The 25,278-nt window shown below is 38.3% G+C and overlaps 1 protein-coding gene across 14 annotated transcripts in view; it reads left to right on the top strand.

The window, feature by feature from the left end:
- The window catches only part of PTPRM (protein tyrosine phosphatase receptor type M), a 712,166-nt gene that overhangs the window by 447,279 nt on the left and 239,609 nt on the right, over positions 1 to 25,278 (top strand). For 9 of the 14 annotated variants that reach the window (XM_042843355.2, XM_042843333.2, XM_042843331.2 and 6 more), the window contains 3 exons: positions 5,418 to 5,691; positions 6,812 to 6,848; positions 11,815 to 11,889. In XM_042843355.2, the coding sequence (XP_042699289.2) occupies positions 5,418 to 5,691; positions 6,812 to 6,848; positions 11,815 to 11,889 (386 nt within the window). The remainder of the gene's footprint in view (positions 1 to 5,417; positions 5,692 to 6,811; positions 6,849 to 11,814; positions 11,890 to 25,278) is intronic. The other 5 variants (XM_042843358.2, XM_042843348.2, XM_065585258.1 and 2 more) reach the window with 1 other exon arrangement.

Below are 25,278 nucleotides of genomic sequence, written 5' to 3'. Positions count from 1 at the left end.
GGGGTTTGTAAGGCCTGGTAAAGACATTCAACTACAATCTGGCATAATTGGCTCTATGTGAAGAATATCTGTAGATTCAGAAATCCTTTATCCAATTGACTTTTGACCACAGGGAATTCGTTAGTGACCATATTCTCTGTCCCTGTCTTTGTAATATTTTGAATTATTAGTTTCCTGGTTAAGCAAAGCATCCAAATTTATCTGACTACGTGCTTTGGTCTGAGATCTGGCATGTGGCTGTCCTGAGATCTCTGTAATCTGTCTAGGTTTTTCCAAGTAGAATTTCACTTAGCATTGTTAGTTTGTTCTCAGAGAAACTTCTGGCAGGTGTCATAGCCAGTTTACCTTCTATAAACAGATTAACTATCCAAACATGACTTTGTAACCAAGCAGCCTTTAAGAGGCAATGGCTTGCTTCCCATTTCCTTTCATCAAGATGTTTCTGTAATAGAGTCATAAAGAAGAGGGTGAGCTAAACTACCAGAGACCTCAGTAGCTGTGCTAATTCTGGAGACAGAAGGAGCAGACATAATTTCTTTGATGTTAATTTGTTACAAATTTCTTTTTGGATTCTTAGGGATTGCTCAGGGCCAAGATCCTGGCATCAACTTTGAATCCTAGAAAGTCTAAACTTGGAAAAGGGGCTAATATAAATATTTCTGTATTTAATGAAAACCTTAAAATTCATGGCAGATGAACTGTGGCCAGAATATGCAGTCTTCAGAGCTCCTCTGACTCTTCTGCAACTAAGATATCATCTAAATAAATAAGCATTTTATTATTAAGATATCATCTAAATAAATAAGCATCTCAGGGTCCTTGGGAGACGAATAATTGGTCGCACTCTTGTAATGAATGCCCTTGTAGCAATACACAGGCAAAATAACTTTACTTTCCACTGATATAGTACTCCTCTATAGGCGAACCTTAGGGATTTCCTGTTTGTATGCATAGGAAGGCTTTGTTTGGATCTATTTTTGCCAGAAAATCCCCTTTGTAAACCGTGACTTTTAAGTCTTTGAGACTATCCATGCGAAACAGTTTGGCAGTCATAAAAAGGCTTAAGGGTTTTGTATTAAAAACTAGATGCCATCCCCAATGGACTTGGGCCTCTGAAGATGTAGCTTATTTAGGCCATCTGAGAATTAACTTTTGGCAGTATCTCTAGGGTCTCAAACTGAGCTTTCTTTTATCTCCTCAATTACAGCTATTGAGGTATTTCTGCCTATGACTCCTCGCACTAGAATGTAGGTGAAATATACCATTAGCCCTCTGACACTCACTATAAGATACAGGGAGATTTAGTCTTTCCCAGATTTGAATAAAACACTTCAGTTTTCCTGCTGTTGCCTGTAACTGTGCTGGCCCAAGATGAGGAAAGACTTGCTGCAAGTGACTGCAGAGAGGCTGCCTAGAAGGGGCTAAGAAGGTTTGAGTTGCTTACATTACAAGTCAATAAAAAACACTATTTTCCTGTACCATCATTTTGTTGTAGTGGGATCATTCTGTTCAAGACTCAACAGGTGATTAGCACTAAATACTATATTTTTTTAGTCCCTTTCCTGCTTGTCATGGGGCACCGACCATCCTACGAACATAGAGATATGACAAAGCCTATGGAACTTGTAACTTTTGTAAATCATCTTATTCCTCTTTTTACTTCAGACATACGGACAAAAGTGACAGGAATTTAAATATGCACATCTTTAATTACAGGAACATCTTTCTTCTAAACAGACAAAAATCTGATGGATTCAACCAGTTAAAAACATTGAGGCAGGTTAAGAAATTGGAAAATGACATTCAGTAATATTATTTGCATAAGTTTTTTAATTTGGAATTACTTTTGACTGAACTCTAGAACTGGTAGTTCCATAGTTTTCAGGTGACATAAAGCTAGACTGGTAAATTGTAAAGACTTGTTAAGGATCCGTAGTTTCATACTGGTATCAAAACTGCTTTCTTGAGTGGAATAAGTACCGAATAAGTTTGCTGCTTTGTAATATTATTTTATAATTACAATTTGATTTTTTACACCTAAGCTTTAAGGCATCAGTTCGACAAGGTACTTGAGTACATGCCTAACTTTAAGCACATGAACTCACACGCTTAAAATTAAGCGTGTGCTTAATTACCTTAATGAATTACCCTACTTCTTTAATTCATTCTTCTGAATATTGTCAATAATATAAGTTGCTGTGTTTAACCTCTTTCTCTTCTTCTTATACTTGATATTTGGTTTTCATTGGTAACATTTAGAAATTTAGGAGAAGTTTTGAGTGTCTACTTTAGTTTAAGCAACCCATAATTCAATAAATTTGTGAGAAGCCAAATACATTAAAATTACCAAACCAATAAGTATTTTATACAATACCCAAAAGTCCACACAAGACCATAATGTATATAATTTAATTTTTTAAGTTTGGAACCTTTTGGGGGTATTAAAAAAAATCAAAATTGCAAGAATTGTTTTCCCCACATTTTTCAAAATTGTACATAACATTTGAATCCTCTAATTAAAGAAAAATCTCAGATGCTCTTCTCTAGATTAAATATTGTGTCTTTTTGATTAAAATGAGATTTGAATTCTACTTACAGAGGCTTTAGAGTCTGGTAGTAGAAAAGCATAGCACAAACTAAACTTAAAATTAAATTTCATTCCTCAAGAAAGTTCAGTTTTAGTTATACCAATATCTAGTATATTTTTTGCACTGTCTACTTCAGTGTAGGTTTTATTTTCCTATCATAGGTAGGTAGATTTTATTCTAGTTAAAATGTAGATGTATGAATGGAAAAGGAATAATGGAACATTAATATATTAGTCATATTTTCCATTTGTTTAGAGGAAAAATAGAGTTCTGATTCAGTGCTTGCTCAGTTCACTAAGCTTGAACCTTAAGATCCCTTTTCAGCATTAGCAATTCAGTTGTTACATATTAAAAGAAAGGGGTTTTAACAGTAAGATTTTGAGCAAGGTTTTGGATTGTAATTGTAATTGGTGAATTTAAAAATTCATTAGCAAGATGATCTCATTTATACAAATATAAAACATTACTCATAAAGTTCTGTCAGGTTGCCATTGACTCAGGTGCTTATAATGTGTTAATTTACAACAGAGAGACAGCAATGTGTGGAAATTGGGCAGCAGATAGGATTTAGATATTTTTCATTAGCACTTGGACTTTGATAAAGGGGAGCAGAAAAGAGCTGCTTGACCTTTCAGTTCTTAAATTATTAAAGAGCAAATAGATTTGAGGTCTGGATGCTTGCAAATCTAATTTGTCTTGTGGAGTAAGGCTGAAATGACATTTTGGGTTGGAAATTGCTCCAGTCAACTTAGTTCTTTCTTTAATGTATCTGAAGATGAATAGACGAAAAGCACTGACAATGTAATATTCGTGGAGTAGTGCATGTAGTATGACTGGTACAAACTTGCCAGAGTAAAGACACATGTGAATGACAATTTTGTTTCTAAAAACATTTACAATTTCCAGTTATAATTGCTGTGTGGAAAATGAAAAGAATATTTATTTTAAACAAAACTCAAGCAGGCATTTAAAATTAGCCTGGCCCAAGGTCCTGGATTTTTTGGTCCTGGACTGGTGCAGAAATAGCACTGTTAGACTGAAGGGCCAGAACAAGTGTAAGGTCGAAAGCTTTACAGTCCATCAGTAACAGCATGTCAGACATCATTGAGAACCATGGATACTTACCTTTTGAAATGGTATAAGGCATGAATTTCTAACTTCCAAGTAGCATAAAGCAATGATCTCTAACTATAGAAACTCATATCAGTTGCTAAATCATGTCAGAAATTAAGTTGAGGGAAAAGCAAGATTGTAATCAGAGTCATGTGATTTTAAAATGTGACCAACTAGAAGTAGAAATCCTTTGGTGGTCCAATACAAATGTTTGCTGGACCATTTAAAAAAAAAGGGGGGGGCTGGTAATCAGCTGTTTGGGGCAGGGACAGCACCTAACACAATGGGGTCCATTACGAGGACTCCTCGATGCTATAGCAGTACAAATAATAATAATAATCAGAACAAAATATGGTATCTTAATTTATCAGGGAGACTGTATCCTCCAAAACCATATGTAATGTTGTGGCTTTGTAGCAGTTACATACTTAAAATGTAATTCATGTATTAATACATACAAACTACACAAGAATATGCAGTCAATTATTACATTTTAGCTACTCTAAAAATACTCTAGCTAGCCTTACCAACTCCCTTCCTGCAATCTATGATCACCGTCCTCCTCATGGAGATGAATAATGATCAAGAGTCATTAGCCCTCAGGGAACCAATAAAGTTACCACCAAATCCTCTTTAGAGAGATGGGTTTCCCATTCGAGAAATTTGGAAGCACTGTCTCACTGTTTTGAACAATTATAAGAATGTTATGATTTCACTCTTTTCATGTATATTCAGAAATAATGTTTCCTCAGTTCCTGTTTGAATGTCCATGAGCTTTTACATTTGAGGAAGATGGGCAGTTTCTTCTAGGCCCTGATTCATCAAAGCACTTTAGTACATGTTTAACTGCTTTGCAGAATACAGATGGACTTAAACACATGCTTAGCTTTAAACATGTGTTTAAGGGCTTTGATGAATCAAAATTATGACAACTATACAATTATGGGAATTTATGCACTCACTATTAACAGAAAGTTTATGCAGGATTAGGCAATTAGACTATTTAGTATTTTGTTTCTGTTTTGTATTAGTGAATGGGATTTCTGTTTCCCCACTGCTATCAGAGTTACCCAACTTCAAATATCACTAACAAAATAAATGTAAAACAAATTTTGTAGTTTAGCCATTAAAAAGTATATTCTTTTTGCTCAATAAAAATCTACTACCAAAATTTTAAACAGATTTTCACTTTATTATATATTTCATAAGCAATTGTAATGCCAACAGTTAAGCAACTATGATTCCCTGGCTGATTTTTTTTCTATTTATCTCGCCTTTCTTCATCTGTATTGATAGTTGTGCTTTTTTTTACGCAAGTTAATAAGTTAAAGGATTGAATCCACAACCTCTTATCTACTTTTTGTAAACAAAATACTTGTTCACCATTTTAATACTGATCAAATATGTTTCTATGTATGTTCCAACTAGGAAGTATTCTGCATTATTTTTCATATAAAAAGTCTTAGATATTCACAGCCAATTTTATTTTCCAAAGAGAAATGAGGTTATTTGGGAGGAGAAGGGGATGTGTACTATAAATTTCTAGACCGGAGTATTGACGGTGTGTTTTTATACTATGTCCTTTGCCTTCAGCTGTCATCACCTTTTCCATAAATATTTGTTGGTGTGATGATGTGTTTTGATAATGAATTGGCTGATCCAGATGTCTTTAAATAACCCATATTTTCTCTCATTCTTTCTTTTCGGATTTCTTAGTGTCTATCAAATAGTTGTTGAGGAAGAGCGCCCTCGCAGGACTAAAAAGACAACTGAAATCCTGAAATGCTACCCAGTGCCCATTCACTTCCAGAATGCTTCGCTTTTGAACTCTCAGTACTATTTTGCTGCAGAGTTTCCAGCCAACAGTCTTCAAGCTGCTCAGCCTTTTACAATTGGTGATAACAGAACCTACAGTGGTTTCTGGAACACTCCTCTTCTACCTCATAAAAGCTACAGCATTTATTTCCAAGCTGCTAGCAGAGCCAATGGGGTAAGTCTTATGACAGGTGTTGTCTTATGCAATATTGGAGTGTAAACAGATGGTTGGTTCTGGACTTTGTATTGTTCAATGTAGTTGCTAATGAGAGAATGAAGAAACAATGAAATTTAACAAATTGAGTTTAAAAAATAGCAGTTTCATAACCAGTGTTGCATAATTATTAAGGACGACAGAAAAGGGAAAGGAGGAAACCACATACTTTTGTCAATGGAGAGTGGGTCATTGCCACTAATACCACCGTTCTGCTTTATTTTCATTTCTTACTAATGCTTACTAATACTAAGGCCAGTGTTTCTGTCTAGCTGCCTTTTTTTAAAGAGGAAAATGCTGTGGCTACTTTGGTTAAGATCAAGCCAAACTTGATTTTTGTTTTAATAGCACATGTATTCTTGGCCTGTCCAATCACATTACCTTGGTTTATAATAGTTTGAACTTCCATTTTCACTTTTGCTTGTCTTGACTAAATTAGAAACAGACTCTTCCCCCCCGCCCCCCGCAACAGTAAAAGAAAATAAGTAGATGGAACTGAAATGAGAAGTATGTACAAAGGCCCTTGCAGATCATGTTTCATCTGGCTGATTCTTCCTGGAATTGTTTTCCATTTCCTGGGCAGACATACCCTTCAATTCCTGATAAGCTTTGGCTATCTCCGTTGACAGCCTAGAAATGTTTTCTGACAGATACCATAATGGCCACTTTTTCACAGTACACTGGCAGTACAGAAATGTGAACACCATTGATTATTTTCTTTCTTAAATTGTCTAGTGTGATGCTTAGTACTGTATTTGTAAGAAGAAGAAAAAATCTCCTAAGGTCAATGAATCACCAAAGATAAATTGTTGCATACATCATGTCCTATACATTTATTTAATCTTCTGGTGAATGTTAAGTGAAGTATTGATGGCACACGGCCAAGTGTATTGTGTTTTAGTTGTCCATAGCATGAAAAGTGCATTGGAGTCATTTTGGAGACTGTTAACTGTGTGATCAAACACAAAGAATGGACAGTTTCCTTAGATCTTATCAACAGTTTAAAAATAGAACAATAGATGGTTTTCTTTGTTTTGGATACAGCACAAGAAATGACCTTTTTCCTCTTTATTTGACACAGGAAACCAAAATTGACTGCGTCAGGGTGGCCACAAAAGGTATGATTAAATTGTGTCAAATTTTCTGGATGTAAATCTGTTGACCTCTCTTTCATACATTTATGCAAACCTCCAGAAATGTTTACTTGGCTAAAAGGACATCTCTGAACTTGACACTGTACTTTAAAGTAATCACTCACATGTCTAGCTGAGACTTAGGAAGTTTTCTACAAAAGCAAAAATTTATTATACATTTTTAGTTGCCTACATGAACAAGTTTTCTTTTTAAACATACTCTGTGGTTTTTATATGATCTCAAAATAAGTATTTTTGACATTTGTATATATAATAGGACTGTTAAAGTGCTGATAGCAGAGTACTGACAAGCTGCTTGCACACGTGAATAGTGAAAAGTTACTCTTACCTTATAAGCAATTCTGTTGCTTGAATTGCTATATAAAAGAAAAGTGGAGGCTCTTCACAGACCAGCTCTTTATACTGCAGTGCCAGTACATTATACTGCCCAGTAGGAGATACAAGTTCAGACAGCAATAGCTATAATCCTGGTCCCCAAGTAGAAAAGATTAGTCATATTGCTCAGGTGATATGCTTTAGCTTTGGAGACTGGGGGTGGTTTGTGTGTATCTGAGTGTAGCCACACTTCTTTAGTACCTCTACTGAATGACAAGACAGAGGTCTGAAAGAAAATTTGGGGATGGCAGTTTAGAGGTGGAAGGGTAGAAAAAGGAAGGGTTTGGGTGCCTGGACAGCCTGCAATAAAAATATTTCATAAGCTATCAGTCATAATCCATTCTTGGAGGATCACACATCTCAGGTTAAGTGACTTGACGTAACTTCATGTAGCTTAGCACAATGGAATGTCCTGGTTGTAATGCAGAATCAACATGTGGAGATTTTACAATTCGGCAACCACAGGTGTCCTTTTTTCGCCATACCTAGATAAGGTAGATGAGACCCTTATTATTTTGAAGTAACAGAAATATCAGCATGTAGCCCCTCACATCTGTGCCTCAAAACTTAAACTGAGGGTGGACTGCCACCCTCCGTAATCCAATAAATGGAATTTTGGTCACTCTTCTCATCTAGTTCCCAAATATCTGGAAATGAAAAAAAATCCCTAGTTTTCAAGTTATTGAGCCCATTGCTTAGTAAATAATTACTAACTTTCAAATATCTTCATTCTAATCAGATGAAACGTAGAACAACAGATGAATTTCAGTGGAAAGTAAAACACTACACTGTTCTCCAGTAGCATAAATGAATCCAGCAATTGATTAATTTACACCACAAATCATGATAAATGATTAGATGCATTTTTTATTACAAAACACGTTTTTTAAAACATTTGGAGATTTTTATTTGTAATTGCTAATGAATGTTCAATCATTTGGACCACTTGATGGAATATTTGTAACGCTCATTTTGAGAGGAGAATTGCTTTGTGCAATGAAATTGCTTTCATAGCAACAGACCATTTCAAAGTAACCTATTTGTTGAAAGGGAAGTGAGAAAATGGAGCTCTTATTTTAAACACATGTCAATTTGTTTTATGTTTTGAAAGCATATTTCTGAGTACTTTGTAATATCTTTGTCAAGCCTATAAGATTGTTAGAGAGATAAGAGGTGAGGACTTTGAAACAAGAATTTCCCAAGTTGGGCTTTGCAATCCTAAATGTTCCAAATTTTAATGAGGTGCTGCTGTAAAGCATTGTTTCCTGGGCCACTAAACTTATAATGACATAATCAGAGCAATTTCACTGGTTGCTCATAATGACATGCAGAGTCTGTTTATATTTTAACATGTAATATATAATTGTTTTATCTATAGTTTAAAGGTCACATTATGCCTGAATCTGGCAAGGTTGCTTAAGGAGCAGTGAGCCTTTCACCCCTTGGGTTTCCCACAAGTGCGAAGTAGAATAGCAGGACCTCTTATCCTTGAGGTGCAAATCACCTCATCTGCCATGGGGAAGAAGGGGGGCCATGACCCCACACCCTTGTCTACACTTGTGTGCTGAATTGGTCTACCATACACTGGGGTGCTGTGTGACCCATCCAAAGGGCTGGTGCAACATGCACACTTCCCCTACTCTGAGGAACTGAGAGGCCTGTCTAACAACAGGCTCGATCTCTGACCGTGATTTCCCTGGGTCAGTAAAGCTTTACACTGCTTGTAACTATACAACCTGGTATGGCTATTTTAATACATATAAAGTGCTGTTCTTAGACATCTATAGCTGTGTTGTGTGGTGGTGTTGATATACGTATTACAGCGGGCACTTGTGCTTCCCATAGAAAAGGTTGCAAAACAGTCTCCATTATCACATTTGTTTTAACATATTCCAGTCTTTCCAAAGCATTTGTATTTTGCGTTGAAATCATCCTTGTGGACTGAAATTTGAAGATTTTTAAAGATAGAGCAAAATCTCTTCAGCCATTAATCATGAATATAGGTGGCAGAATCTGATTCACAATTGAGACCTAATGTTGCAGCCATTTACAGTTCTTACTACCCTGCAAGATGTCATATGCTTTAAGGCCCTGATCCCAAAAACACTTGCATATGCACTTAACTTGAAGCACATTAATAAGCCCATTGACTAAACTCCAACTGCTCATGTGCTTAAAGTTAAGCACATACTTAAATGTTTTCCTGGATCAGAGCCTGGATCATAAAATGTATCCTGTAAAACACACTAATCTATATGTACAGCTGTGCAGTACAGCCAGGTTGCTGTTTTTCTCCTAAATTCCACCAGGACTTGACTAGATCATGGACTTTAAAGCCTTTTCGTTATTTCCCACCCTCCCTCCAGGTGTCTCAATTTAAGATTATTCAAAAGTTTTGTGTGTCCCTCAAGACATTCCTCTAGTTGAAATTGTGGTAGAACATGGATTGAGTTTTGCAATAGTTAATCCATGGTATGTTGGATGCTTTTCTCATTTTTGTATACTTTGTGGGAAAGGTGCAGAGCATTCTTGCTCTGATCCAGCAAAGCACTTAACCCTATATACCCATACCCATGTGTATTCCGATGCAGGTTCTATGTCTTTATCTGGCTAATACTTTGTAATTCTATTATTTTAAATCCTCAATGCATAACAGTTGAAACAAACCTCTTGTAAGCATCAGCTCTTTACAAATGAAACCTATTTTAAATATGACTTTCAGAGATCATATAAAAATCCTGATTGCAATGATTATAATGTTATTTTAAGATCAGCATACCGGGTTTTGTATAACTGAAGAGCCCAGTCCTGCTCCTTTAGAAATCAAATGGAGTCTTGCCACTGACTGCACTTGGAGATGGATTGGCTCCATGTTTCTTTTTATCTGAGTATGGTGAAGAGTTTTCTGGTGCTGCAAAATAAGGCTCCTGTTATTTTTATGAATATTCAATCTACATACAAATGTGAGGACTGAAGGGTGCCTCCTATGTGAGATAAGATAATTAAAATAAAAACAGGATAGATTTTCATGCAGGTAACAAAAATGGCTGTCATATGTCTGCTCTTTCTTTAAACTAAATGATGATTAAAATCTGTGAAGAGAAGGTTGAAAAACACCAAAACATGCTAACTATACAATTATCAACATTGTGGTGATTCTTGATTATATTAAGAATGTATTTCCTGATATGACTTGTTACAATGTCTGAATAGTGACCATTTTGGCATCTCCTAGGATTCCGATTCTCAGACCAAATAGAAAGAGAGGTTATTATTCTGCTCTTGCAACATTGGGAGGCTTTCATTAATTATGAGAGAGAAAAGGCTATTATAATATTTTAAATCCAATAGCAACAATACTCTAGCAGCTACTAACAGCACTGTGTTTCAGTGTTGCAGAGGGGTATTTCAAAATATTATGCAGCAGCAGTTTTGAGTTTAATTGTCTGCAGATGGTAGATGATCTATTTTCCTCACTCGTTGCCACATTTCTAATAGCACCCAGGCTGTTCTATGTAAATTAGTGATCTTTCATATAATCTTGTCTTTAATTTTCCAATATTTTTCTTTGTATCATTTTCCAGCTGCATCATGTTGGATCTGACCTTTTAATTTTGTTAAGTATTTCTTAATCTATATGTACCATACTGTGTTTAACCATTTAATGACAACTCTAGCGCTTCTGGCAAACAAAGAATCAGAAGATTTCATTGTGAACCACAATAATACTTATCTGTTGGTACAGCCCTACAAAAACAAACACCTGCCAGGATTAGTTTAGATATACTCGGTCCTGCCTCCATGCAGGGGCCTTAACTAGATAGCCTCTTGAGGTCCCTTCCAGCTGTACATTTCTATGATTATATGAAGGAGTCAAGATATTTTAGGTGTGTAGGGAATTCTACTTTCGCCTTTCATTGTTTTACTGGGAGAATAGAAACTTGTTTAGGCCCAATCTAGCAAACAATTACACATGTGTTTAATTTAAAGCACGTGAAAAGTCAGTAGTACTGCTCGCATGTGTAAGTGTTTATGTTTGCAAAATCTTCTGTAAGGAAGATTCAGGAAAAAATGTGTATTAACTTTGAAGAATATTGTACTGGAAAATGATATTTTAAATAAACATAGGAAAAATGTACTGTGAAAGTTTAAAAAGCAAAAAAGAAATTGGGGCGATTTACCTTGACAAATTAAGGTTGGAGTCCTCTGAATAAGCACTGAATTTTTGCAGCTTAAATCCAATGATGTGGCCAATGGAGCCAAACCTCAGTCTTTAGTTAATCAGATTTGTAATTTCTAAATAATACACTTTGATTCCTTTTTCTAGATGAAGGTTACATAAAAAAGCTTATTAATATCACAGAATAACCAAACTAACAAATTAAGAAGATGAAGAGGAGCTTTTGTGGTTTTTTGTTTCCTTGGTTTTGGTTTTGGGGTTTTCGGGTAAAACTTTGAGACAATAATATTGACCAAGATTCTTCTTGCTAGCATAGCTTCAGTCTGGCTTTTTTTTCCTCATGCATGCTGACCTGGAAATCTTCCTTTGCCTTAGCTGCGATAATCGTGACTCAGCTTACAACACCATACATTCGCATCGCCCCTGCTGCAGGCGACGACCAGCTAACAGGTCAGACATTCAAGTATAGACAAATCATCTTGCACATTTCAGAGTCATTTTCTTTGTTTCATTTTCCCTCCATGTGGTGGTCATTTTCTGCTCATAGATTGTTTACCACTATGTAGGGTTTTGTGGGTTTTTTTTTTCAGCTACTACATCCATTAAATTAAGATATATGCTTTGCATCAAAGACTTACACACTTATATCCATGTATGTAAAACAACTCCACTGCATGTTTCCATTGTGTGTTTGATCTTTGGGATGCTCCCTCAAGCCTAATGTTGTAAAGAAATATAGCTGTCCTAGCTTTCCTGCAGCTATAATATTAGGGTTTTTATATAAGTATATGTGTGTGTGTGTGTGTGTGTGTGTCTATTTTTTCCTGCATTATTAGATCAAGGCATTGTGGTTATCATCTTGTCGATTTATTTGGGGTCAGAGAGGGACGCTTTCATAAATCAGAAAATATTGTGGTTGTTTTGGTTTTTTCAACTGCAGAGTGGTTTGAAGATAGTTGCATCTAACAGTATTTCAATATATATAAAATTAAAGATAAAGAAATAAAATTGAAACAGTGGTAACTGCATCACTGATGGGACTTAGATTTAAAAGAAAATGGCCTACAAAGTGACATACAGAAATGCACAAAGCTATAAGGGTTTTAAATCTAATTTACAAAATAACTATCTCACATGTGTACTGAATTCATTAGGCTATGGTTTGCCCAAAGGCCAGTTCAGAATGTAGCAAAAAATCCGCATATGGGGAAATGATTCATTTTCTCATAAAATAAACACACTCATAAAGCTTTTGAGGAATTTGGAAACCAGTGTATTCTGAAACAGAAGAAAAGTGCATTAAAGTATTTTAAGGTGAGTTTGATGGAATATGTAATCTAGGAAGTTAGATCTACTCCATCAACGTGTAGAGTTGTGATAAACCCATAGGCATTTCCAAAATTACTAGCATAATTACTTGGGAAGGATCCAGATGTTGCTGTTGGAAGGGAAGAAAACAGTTCAAATGCTTTGGCATCTGGATACTGTTACAGCCAACCAGAGAGAGAATTAAATGATACCAACATAACATAGAAGGGCAGATGATCTACCATAGTTGTGCATATAGATTTATATATTATTTATGATTATATAAAACTCAAGCCTTCACTTAAATTAGGAGAAAATTATGAAAATGCGTGTTTGTAGTAGTTGATAAAATGTTAACTGTTATATACAATGTTATATACAATGTTATATACAATTATTTCTATTGAAAATAAGGAGAAAAATGTGGTAAGATGATGCAGGGGGTAAGGAAATACAAGCTAAATTCCTTACCTTTTTAAAGCACGTCCACATGCATTTTCAAAACTCAATTCTTGGTTCTTTTCTAGAGAATAAAAGTAAAGCTTTGAAGAGACAAGGAATGTCTCTTCCACTTATTTGAGCTTCAACAAGTTCTGACGACTTTGGCAAAAGAATGAAATGTGCTTATGTAGACGTTCTCTATTTTGAGGATTAAAGCTTTTTATTGATGCAAAACTTAGTAGTTACAGAAACTCAGTGAAAGATGTCCGCTCTGCAAGAGAGAAATGTTTACAAAGTTAACACAGAGAACCCGAGATACCATAGTTGTAAATACCAAAGTACTTAATTTGCTGCTTTCTCACTGGATACTTCGTAACAAAACAAAACAAAAGTAGCTAAGGCCACTCCTAGTAACCCTCATGCTTCAACTGTCTTTCAGATCTGCTGCTGTTACAGTTTTTCACATTTTCATTTACTGCACAATAATAATTTGTACAGTAGAAGAAAAGATATCAAATAATGAGTGGGCGGCTAAAAGGGAAGAAGTGTCTGCTTGTTTTCCCTGAATAGATGCCTCCCTAATAGTTCTGCTGCGAAGGAGAGTGAAGGGCAAACAAGCAATCGACCCTGTCCACAAACCCTGTGAATCCCAAGAGAACAGCAGGAGGCCAGGCTCATCCACACAGAAATGTGTGCCTCCATGCCTTCTCTGGGTCTCCAGCAAATTCCTCTCTCGATGGCAGTGGTCTGACTCTAATAGAACCAAACTATAAAGACTTATGCTCCCAGTTTTCCCTTTAAGGGGGATTCCCACTTTTGAGGGGGGTGAGTCCATATTTAATTGCCTCCCTCAGCAATGCTGGGCATGGGGAAACAGGGAACAATGTGAATACTCCTTTGGGATATCCACTGCCCTTGTACCGACTTCTGGGTTGTGAAGGTCCCTCTTTGGAGAGAGAGGAAACATTGTCAGAGGTGCTTGAGCACCCTTTCTGCATGGAAGAATCTGCCTGTGGAGAGTCTTCTCCATGTGGGGATCTAAGTGATATGATTGGATGATTGATTACTGTGAGGCTTGTATTGTAAGTTAGGTTGCATAGCATTTTCTGTTCCAACACCCTGTTTCCCCTACTTGTCTATTTCAACATATAACTTTTGAGATTGAAAATAGCCATGCTTGTTTCCACCCAAAAGTGATTTCTGTTTTTTAATGGGATTTCCATTTGTTTTTGAATTGGGGAAATGTAAGGAAAATGCCTCTCCCATAGTTTAAATTAAAAATCCTGACCACCTTCCTAAACACGGGTAAAGCCAGCTTCTCTTCCTGCTCAATCCCGGTTCAACTCAGCTCTCAGTACAAACCTTCCCCCCCCTCCCCCCCGCTCTTTCCCTCCTCTATCAGCAACCTGTCCTGACCCTCCCTGATACAGTGTGTCTCTCATCATTAGTCTTTTACGTTGTCCTTCTCCCTTCCCACCCCCCTTTCCTATATATAAAAGAAGAGGGCTGCCAGGTGCAGGAACAGCCCCCATTCACCTTACATGTCTTGTCAGCCTCTGCATGGCCTGGATCCTACCACTGGAGGCAGCAGCAAGTGGCGGTTCTCCTTTAGCTGCTGCTAAATGCCTTGGATGAAACTGGGGCTACATTAGTACCACATAGTGTGTTGCCGAGGCAACTGTTCAGTTTTGTCAGCAACTCGGGAAAATAGGCAAATAAAGCTGACAGAAATGATCAGTGAATACATTATCATCAGTAGCTGGATGATGCAGGAACTTTTTTGTTTGTTTTTTTATTTTAACATTACAAAAATAATTAACTTAGTTCACCCATATGGTGAGAAGCATAGGGAGATATTGCAATATATTGTATCTGTTCATCTTATGCCAGTGGAACGGAGTTCATATACGTGGAACAGAAAGTGTTTCTTACAGACCAATTATTATATTGTCTGGCCCTGATTTTTAGACTGGCCATAACATGGGCTCCATGTTTGCACCTACAATAGTTTGCAGATGTGATTGGTGTCATTTACAGGTTTAACTACCTGATTGTACCTGCATATTATGCAGCTAAGCATCTAAATGGCATCAGTTTTACTTGCAGTTATTTGCAAATTGGGGGCACGAAAAGGGAGGGCACGTTTTAAAATCCAGCAAAACAAATATAATATTGTTGAGTTAAAACCTCATTATGTGTGAACACGCACTTCATTTGAGTTAGTTGTCAGAAGCCATTAAGGGGCCATACCTAAAACAAGACATAATGGAGTCTGCCCAGAAACTAGCACCATGTGGGCAGAGGGTTCCACTGGCAGCTGTTCTAACCAGGTGCATGTGTGTGTCTGTGGATGTGCAAAAAGTCTAGTGAAGTTGTTGGGGATGGGAGGAGAGAGGAAGAGCAGACAACAAACAGAGAGGCTCGGAAGCAGGAATTAAGCCAAGAAGCAGTCTGTAAGCACAGTGTGACCGTGGAGAAGCTTGCAGTAAGGTTCCAAGTCTGGTGCTAGTTAAAGAGGCTTGGGGCTATGAAGAAGCTATCCCCTGTGTTTTGGTTCCTCCTGCATTTGGAGAAGAAGGACTTTGTACATTCTTTGTAAATAAACATGGTTGCATCAAAGAAAATACCAGAATTCATTGTCCATTTCTGCTCCAAGCTGGAACATCCCCAGGGCCCCAAACTTTGACTAGCTGCTCAGGTTAAAAAGGGGCAATACTATGAACATAATAAAACCCCGTTTTCCAACCACCTTTAACCAAAACTCACTCATGCGTGAATCTAGGGTAAGCTCCCTCATTGTAAATCACTTACCTAGTAACTCCCTTACTTATCTGAGCCACTCTGTAAGTTTTGATGTTTTGAAGGTCTCAAAATATTTGTAATAGACAGGTTTGTATTTATATATATTTTTCATTTTCTATTGAAAGCTGAAGATGAAATTCATATCTTCTCATACTTAGGGGGAAAAATCAAGGACAACATGAAAAATGTCATCTGAAAATAAACACAAGAAATTAGTGCATAAATTATGTATTAGAATAAAATGAGAATTATTTGGGGATTAAAGCATAGTGACACATAAGAGAAGACTGTAAGCTACTGTCCCTTGCTTCACCATTTTGTAAGTCACTTCATTCAATAGCTTCAGAATGGCCATATTTGGTTTTCAGTGGGTCCTCATCTCTTTTCCTCCTGCTTCCGTTTTAGTGAGATAACATGCTTGGAATTATGATTAAAATGTTCCATTTTTGAATGCTTGTTCCTTAATTGTTGAAAAGTGTCTGGGCAACTTACTTCTAAATTAAAAAAATTTCATTTATGATTTAGTAGCACAGACACCTACTGTACCAGATGCTATTCAGATTGATTTCCATCAACACACTGTTTTTATCATTCACTGTTTGTTACACATGCGGCTGGAAGGCTAAACTTTGTGTTGCACAGTCTTTGTAAATGAAGTACCTATGATGATTCACATTCAAAAAAGATACATCAGAGGCTTTTTGTAATTTCTTGCTAGAATAAAAATACTTTTAAAAATTAGAAAAACTAAAAGATAGTGAAGCTTAAATTAATTACACCATAGATAACTGAAGGTCTAGATGAACAGTGTAGTTTAGAACCATGTTAAAAACTGATACAAAGCTAATCCCAATTGTGTTTTTTTTTCTGCCTTATGGAATTATTGGCCTAATAACATTTAGAGATTTATCAAAATGTGAAATTCACTACATGAGAATTATTGGAATACACTGGGCCAAATTCTGCTCTCAGTCATTACAATGTAAACCTGGAGTAATTCCATGGAAAGTCATTGAATGACTGAATTGAGATCTAGATTGTTTTTGTGTGTGTGTGTGTGTGTGTGTGTGTGTGTGTGTGTGTCAGTGGATTTACTCTGGATTTACACTAGTATTACTGACAGCACAATTTGGCATTAAATGTTTGTTAAAACAAACTATAGCACTGTGAATTTGGGAAGGATTATTTTCCCATTTATCTGTGTCATTAGACAGGACCTCCTAGGAGGAGGAGTGACATTTCTCCAATAATTGTGATAACAATAATAAAAAGAAGTTAATTTGTCATTCTGTTTAAAATGTTGATCCTCTACTGGAGCATTAAGCAAGCAGGTCAGGGGATCTACACAATCACCAAATGTATGTTCCCTTTTCTCTGCAATCCCTCCAGCAGAGTACTGCCCTAGCAGCAAAAATATGATGGATCTTAACTGAAGTCACATGTCATCTATCTAGTGATTCATAAAAAAATGTCCTTATGAGTTACTCAAATTGAAGCTGTATATCCCCTTTCTCATATAGAGACCCACTCATCCAGATTAGTTTCTTTGTCCGAGTCCCCCTCCCATCTTTTCATCTGGGTTGTTTTCTTATCAACATCTTTTTTCAGTCAAAAAGGTATGTAGGTCAGACGGAAAACTTTTTGTTCCAGCTTGCGTCTGGGTCAACTCCTCAAATGTGGTTAAAGGTCTAGATAGAGCTGCCTTGTATCCCGATTTCACAATAAAATATTTGACTTGTAAATTAAAATACAGGATCTTTATATTGTTTACATTATTATATATCTCTTGGTGTGATTTCAAATCAAGACCAAGGAACAGCTGTCCAAATTGAGTAATCTCAGCTCTTACCCACAGTGAATAGTCACTTTGCTGTTTCCTTGAGATAAACTCCGAATTATTAATTAAAAGGAAGAGGGCCTCGGCGATAGGAATTTAAAAAAATTATCCAAAGCTGCTAAGGTGGTCTAGATGAATTGAATGATTCTTTTATTTTTGGAGCCCTAGATATCTTTTTAATCAAACAATTACTATGAATAGCTACATTTGAGTTCCAGTATTTGAGTTTTACCCAGTATTTGGATGGTTTATTTTAACCCAATTGATCGCATATTTTAATTGAGATGTATAACAATAATAAGCCAAATTAGGGAAAGCTAGTCCACCCCAGTTTGTAGACTTATACAGATCTATAGAATACACCCATTGTCTTTTGTGTTTCCATCTGAATTTTAATATTGCAGCCCGCCATGTTTTTAATATCATGTCAGGGATACCAACAGGGATGCACTGAAACAAAAATAATAACTTTGGAAGGACATTCCTGTTTACTGAGGCTACCCTACCTAGCCTAGAAATTTCATATTTATTCCATTCTTCCAAGTCTTTTATTACTGTGTTCCACAGTGGAGGTTAATTGCCTTAAAAAAAATTAAGTTTCTACACCATATTTATTCCTAAATATTTTAAAGATCCCTTTACCCATTTAAATGTATGTATCTGACAACAGTTAGATGTGACTCTTTTGGGAAAATTTAATTCCTAAAGTTTCAGATTTATCATAGTTTATTTTGAAGCCTGAAACCTGCCCAAATTCAGTTGTCCTATAACTTTTAATGAGGCTTCTGGATCCTGCAAATAAATAAGGCATTGTCAGATACAAAGCTATTTTGCGTTTGGATGCACCTTACCAAGGTGCTATTTCTCATCTTTTTTGCAAAAGACTCCATTGCCAGAGCAAACAGGGGGGATAACAAGAAACCCTGTCCTGTATCCTAGACCAGTGGTCCTGTATCCTAGACCTGGGGACCTATTTGAAGAAAATTGTTGATGCCCGCGACCCAACAGAGCTGGGGATGAGGGGTTTGGGGTGTGAGAGGGGCTCAGGGCTGCGGGGTAGGGCTGAGAATGAGGGGTTCAGGGTGTGGGAGGGTACTCTGGGCTGGGACAGGGGGTTGGAGTGCAGGAGGGGGTCAGGGCTCTGGGCTGGGGGTGCAGGCTCTGGGATGGGGCTGGAGATGAGGGGTTTGGGTGCAGGAAGAGGTTTTAGGTTTGGGGGGGGCTCAGGGCTGGGGCGCAGGGTTTGGGCATGGACTTACCTCCTAGGCGGGGGGGCATGGGGCTCCGCGCGCTTCCCACCTGTCCTGGCACCGCAGACCGCGCTGCGCCCCGGAAGCGGCCAGCAGCAGGTCCAGCTCCTAGGCACGGGCTCTGTGCAACTCTCGCCTGCAGACACCGCCCTCCTCCCCACCCCTGTTCCCGGCCAATGGGAGTGTGGAGCTCGTGTTCAGGGCGCAGGCAGTGCATGGAGCCCCATGGCCCCCCTGCCAAGGAGCCGGACCTGCTGCTGGCTGCTTCCAAGGCACAGTGTCGGAAAAGGTAGGCACTAGCCTGCCTTAGCTGGGCAGCACCGTTAACAGGACTTTTAACGCCCCAGTCGGCGGTGCTGAGCAGAGCAAGGTGACCCAGTAGTGGGTCGCGACCCACGGTTTGAAAAACACTGCCCTAGACATATTAAAAGGAGGAGATTGATGATCATTAACCAATGCAGAGGCTCAAGAATAAGGAGATAAGGATGAACTGCCAATATAAAACTGATTTCCATAACCAAACCTTATCCAAATCTGTCTGTTACTCCCACTGCAACTGGTCGAGGGTTTTTTCAGTGTCCAAAGAAAGCAGGAAAAATAGCTAGAATTAACGTTATAGATCAAATTCAGAGTTCTTTTGATATTATCAGATAGACGACTACCAACAACAAACCCAAATTGGTCAGGGTGAACATATACGGGCAAGATGACAATTTGTTTGCTAGTATTTTAGCATCACATTAATTAAAGAAAGAGGTCTGTATGATACATATCAGGCATGATGAGATTGTTATGTTATCTTTGAGTTCACTTATTCTGAAAATTTTCCACCATCGATGACCTTTCTCCAAATTCGGAATGGTTATGATAATTCTAAAGTCAAACTTACTTCAGGAGGGGAGATCTGAGTCTCCTGCTATTTTGTTATTAACTTTACCTGTAATATAAATCGCAGCATTAAATTAACTGTAATGTTATATCCATTAAGTATACTTTATCCACATAGAGTAAAATATCCTGGGGGCTATACAGCCCAGCTTCCATTTAACTATATTCCTTTATCATTGTAACCACATGAATATAATATGCATTATTTATTTAAATGTCTTAGCAAATTATTTTCTTTGGGATCTGGACTGCTTCTTCTGCTCTCGTTTCTGTCATGGTGTATTCCTGCTTCATCTGTTTTGAGCAATTCCAGCTCTCTTCGCTCTCATCAATTCCCAGTGATTTGTTGGTGACCTGTGGGACCGATGCCTTTGATCCCATTCAGATTGTTCGTGAGCTGATTTGTCTATTCCAGTGTCCATAAGTATCTGTTCCCCCTTCTTTTGGATCTGAGCTGGACATATTTGTCTTTCCATGTAATGGATAGTCTAGATGGGAACGCCCATTTGTATCTTCTGTTGTTCTTTCTAAGAATTGTGGTAATCTGGCAGAGTTCTCTTCACTTCTAAGGCCTTGGCTACACTTGCAAGTTACAGCGCTGTAACTCACTCCCCGTCCACACTGGCAGGGCACTTGCAGCACTGTATCTCCCTGGGTACACCGCTGCAGGTACTCCATATCTCCGAGAGGAATAACAGCTGCAGCGGAGTGGCTATGACTCACAGGTGTGAGTGTAAGCACTTGCAGCGCTGTACTAATCACCTTGTCAAGTGGCCAATTCTCTCCATTGTTGTGACCGGCTTCAGGAATGCGGAAATGCCGGTTTCAAAGCTCGTACCGCAGAGAAAAGCAAACAATTTGCAGCTTGCTTTGAGTGAGTAAACGAATGAGCAGGGGGCCGGGAGTTCGGAACTTGCAAAATAGAGAGCTGACGTGGTCCAAAAAGCACTCTCTCTCCCCCCACACTCCCTGTCACAATCCACCCCACTCCCTCATTTTGAAAAGCACGTTCCAGCCACATGAATGCTGGGATAGCTGCCCATAATGCACCGCTCCCAACACAGCTGCAAATGTTACAAGTGTGGCCACACCACTGCGCTGGCAGCTGTCAGTGTGGACAGACTGCAGCGCTTTTCCCTACTCAGCTGTATGAAGACAGGTTTACCTCACAGCGCTGTACAGCTGCAAGTGTAGCCAAGGCCCAAGGGTTGAGGTTGCAAGATCAGGGAAAATTTGTATTGGCTGGTTAAGACTCATCTGTGGTTCAGTTCTCTCCCTCATTGCCCTCAGTATTTTATCCTTGTCTTCATAGTAGTGTAGATCGACAATCACATCTCTAGGTCTGGAGCCTGCTGGGGGCTTGGGGAAAAGGGATCTGGAAGCCCTTTCAATATGAATGTAATCCTTATAGTCGAATTTTAATATGTCATGGAAAATATTGTTCAATGTGTCCAGCAATTTCTCCCTTCCGTCTCCTCTGGAATACTTTTAATCCTTGTGATGTTCTTGTATTCTCTATTTTCCATGTCCTCCAGTTTTAATTCTGTTCCTTTTTATCTTTTTTAATTATTTGGATTCTTTCATCTAGATTAATAATGCTGTCCCATTGCTCATTGAATTCTGCTTCCACTTCTGATATTTTCCAATTAATCTCATTAATTTAATTTTTTACATCTTTAATGTAAGCCTGGAACTCTTCCCTCATCTCCTTATTCATCTTTCTGATTTGTAACAGCAGGTCTTCAGGTCAAACTTAGTGACAGATGCTTCTCCACTCATCTCCATAGTTTGTTTGCTGGAGGGGGAGTTACTCTCTTTCATGGTCTTGTCTTTGTTTTGTTTATTTGGAGGAAGAAGGGTGGGTGGGGGGGGTCTTTATATTGGAGGATTTCTGTCCTTTCACACACACATTTAGGTCTACTTATCTTTCCTCAGTGCTTGTTGCACCTTTCTGAAGATGGCTGCTCCCACCCCGCCCCGATTCACATGCACTGTGACATGATGAAACCTGAAGCACAGCTTTGGGTAACTAAGAATCCATGCTTTGTTGACAATACAACACCACTATTTACAGATGTTACTGAACATAGCCAGGAGCTTATTCTTGCCTTGATACTTCTACATAGCTCCCATTTGCATCTATGGGAGTTATGCAGAGTTATCAAGAGGAGAATGGATACCTTCTATTGTGAAATGTTAAAGCAATGTACAGGGTCACTTCCTTCCATGACAAGGAAGCAGTGTGAGTGAAGATCTCCATACTGAAATTCTTATCCCGTCTTTCCTTTAGAGCTCCAACATTTGCTATGCTGGTAGTAGTTTAAGGATTCTGATTGTCCCTGTTCAGCTGGGCAGAATGTAAAGCGAGAAGAACATTTTCTACTTTCTGCAACACCAGCTGAGTGCATTTTAATGGGCTGGAGTGTCGCTTGTGATTTATTGCCCTTTTTGTTCTTTTATATGTTATATTTGTCATTTTTGCTATGGCAGTTTCATTTATAAAACAATATAGTTACAAGAAAATGTTAAGGCGTGCCATGGGAGCCACTTTTTTTTTTGCAATGTACTACTGAGTCAAGTGTCAGGTATTCTCCTTCAGAAACAGTGCCGCAAAAGCAAGTAGTATTTTAAACATAGGCAAGTTTTCCACGTGTAGCACAAGCAAAGCAGCTAAAATTAAACAATTATACTGAGGGAGTATAATGATAACACTGATGGCTATTGTCATCAGAAATGCTGAAGTACAGCATCCAAGTGTAAACCTGCTCCATTTGTATAAAAATAGGAATCTGAATTGGTTAGAAGTCAATTGATAGTGTGGTAATGTCCACAATATTATGAATTTTGTTTCATTATTTTTATTGTAATAAGGATTTACTACAAGGTTTGGTGAGAATAAAATAGTAGCCTTAAATATGAATGTGGTATTATAATTACAGAACAACTAGAGGCATCAGTCAGGGATACAGGGCCATATTGTAATGAGTTACTATTATTTGAACAATGACTGTGTGGAAGGTTCTGTCATCAGTAGAATCAATACAGTGCTGCATGGTTAGGAGAATAGGGAACAAGATTTGGAGAACCCACGCAAGGAATCCTCCTTAGGTACTGCATGCATATAGTCACCAAAGGGACAGATTGACAGCAAGGGTAAAGAAGAATCACAAATCTACCAGCCATTTCCTACATGAGGATGTGGTGGATGCAACCAGAAACAAGCCTACTACTGCAGGCCATAGAATGTATCACCAGGAGCAGATCTATTGCTGCTTTGTGGCCTGGAAGAAGATGGTCATCCTTTCCCAGCCCCCAGAAAGGACTTTAGTCCACAACCCAGTTATTTAGGCTTTGCGCTGGAAAGTGAGCATTAGTGCATTTGCTCAGGAGAGCTGAAGATTGATGGATCATATAATCAGTATGGAGGCTGTTTTCAATCCCTTAAAGACACAGCTAACTGATTTGGAATTTTGTGGATTTCAGACCAGGTCTCAGAGAAGAATTTGGCCTTATGTACTTGTAAAATGTATGTTTTTGGCACAAAGGTAATTGAAGCCACCAAAACTTGCCCATTTTGTCCATTCTAATTTGAAAAAAATTCAATTCAGTCAGTAATTTGCAATCCACTGTGAAAAAGGTTGTTATTTTTTTCCTTTCTCATCATTGTGAAAAATGCAAAGGTAAAAAACTTGAAGTAAAAGCAAAAAATATGAATGAGCTGAGCACAACAGTATAAACTATAACAAATTAGAGACATCTCTACCATTTGTATGGTACAGATTGACATTGTGTCTCATCCAAAATGTGTGAGCTTCAACAACAGACTGGAGTAGCAGCTAGTACAAATACAAGAGAATAAAATCATGAATTAATTTTAGAGAATGTTTATGTATCATGTAATCTGCAATTTCACTCTTTATATGAAAAATTATGCCTCTGATTATTGCTTTCCAAAATTGAACATGTTCTGCATTACCCCACAGTAGAAAATTAAGGCGAGACAAGGAAAGAGTGAGAAATTCTGAAATGTAATCAGGATATAAAGAAAAGCGTGTGAATTCAATTTTTTCCATCTGTAGTTTTTGACTATATTCATAAATTGTAAACAATAAGAAAGGCAATTTAAAGAGAACTTTGGACCCATTTGGGTAAGATAATATGTAGTTCTGAGGTTATCAGTACAAAGCATTAAGAGTGTATTACAATAAATAGAGGCTATAGTGGATAGAAAGGGACAGCAAGCAGGAGGGCATTACTCTTTTGCTGTAACCAAGAGGACCAAAGGGCATGCCACTTTGGGCAAAATAATGTTATGATAGTGTTATCATATGACTCACATGGCTTCTGGATTCCATGACAAGAATTAAAATTTTAATACATAATATCTATGGCAACATTAACTCTTTGGAATAATTTTTCAACACTATGCAAGCAGGGCCGTCTCCTGGCACCAGCTGAGCAAGCTGGTGCTTGGGGCGGCAGACTGTTCGAGGCGGCATTCTGCCCAATCCTAGGGCGGCACGGCTGCTTTTTTTGTTTGTTTGTTTGTTCTTGTTCCGCTCCGGCCGCCCTGTAGGGGGTGGTGGCGCGGAGAACCAGAGCCCCCTGCAGGGCAGTCCTCTTCCTTCCCTCCCCGCTGACCGGAGCGGAGCCCTCGCAGCAGGCGGCAGGAGGCGGCGCAGCGGGAGGGGCCACGTGGCAGCACCCCTGCTGTAGCCCTGGCCGCCCCCTTCTCTCCCGCCTGCTCTCTCCCTCTCCCCCCCCCCCCCCCCTTTCCCCCAGCCTGGTCCCCCTGCATCCGCACTCCGGCCGCGCCGCAGGTTTTTTTTTTTTTTTTCCGCTTTGCCATTCTGGCCGCCTGTTTTTTTTTTTTTTTGCTTGGGGCGGCCAAAAAGCCAGAGCCGGCCCTGTATGCAAGACACCACAATTGTTGTTAAGGGGAGTTGCACACCTAATTCCCCATGCATTATACTGAAAATGTGCGTCTTTAATAATGGGAGTTAGACTGTGATAATAGATGACTTTAGAACACTGTAATTGTTAGGGTGGCCATTAAGAGTGTGTGTGTGTGTGTGTGTGTGTGTATTTTCAAACATATTTCTCCTAAACTTTAAACCTTCATGTACTTTTTCCTCATTTCACTTCCCATTATTGCTGATAACTAAGAAGTTTGTATGTAAATAGAAACATCTCAAGTGAGCCAGGGCTGATTTACAGTTTTGCATCAAAACCATATGGATTTTGCAGTCTCATGGTTCTGAAGACATACCGGGCAAAATGCAGCAATTTTGACTAAGTTCTGCTTTCATCTTT

This window comes from Chrysemys picta, chromosome 2 (assembly GCF_011386835.1).
Source record: "Chrysemys picta bellii isolate R12L10 chromosome 2, ASM1138683v2, whole genome shotgun sequence".
Taxonomy (NCBI): domain Eukaryota; kingdom Metazoa; phylum Chordata; order Testudines; family Emydidae; genus Chrysemys; species Chrysemys picta.
Note: the sequence above shows the minus strand (reverse complement) of the source record. Positions and strands in the feature narration are given on the sequence as shown.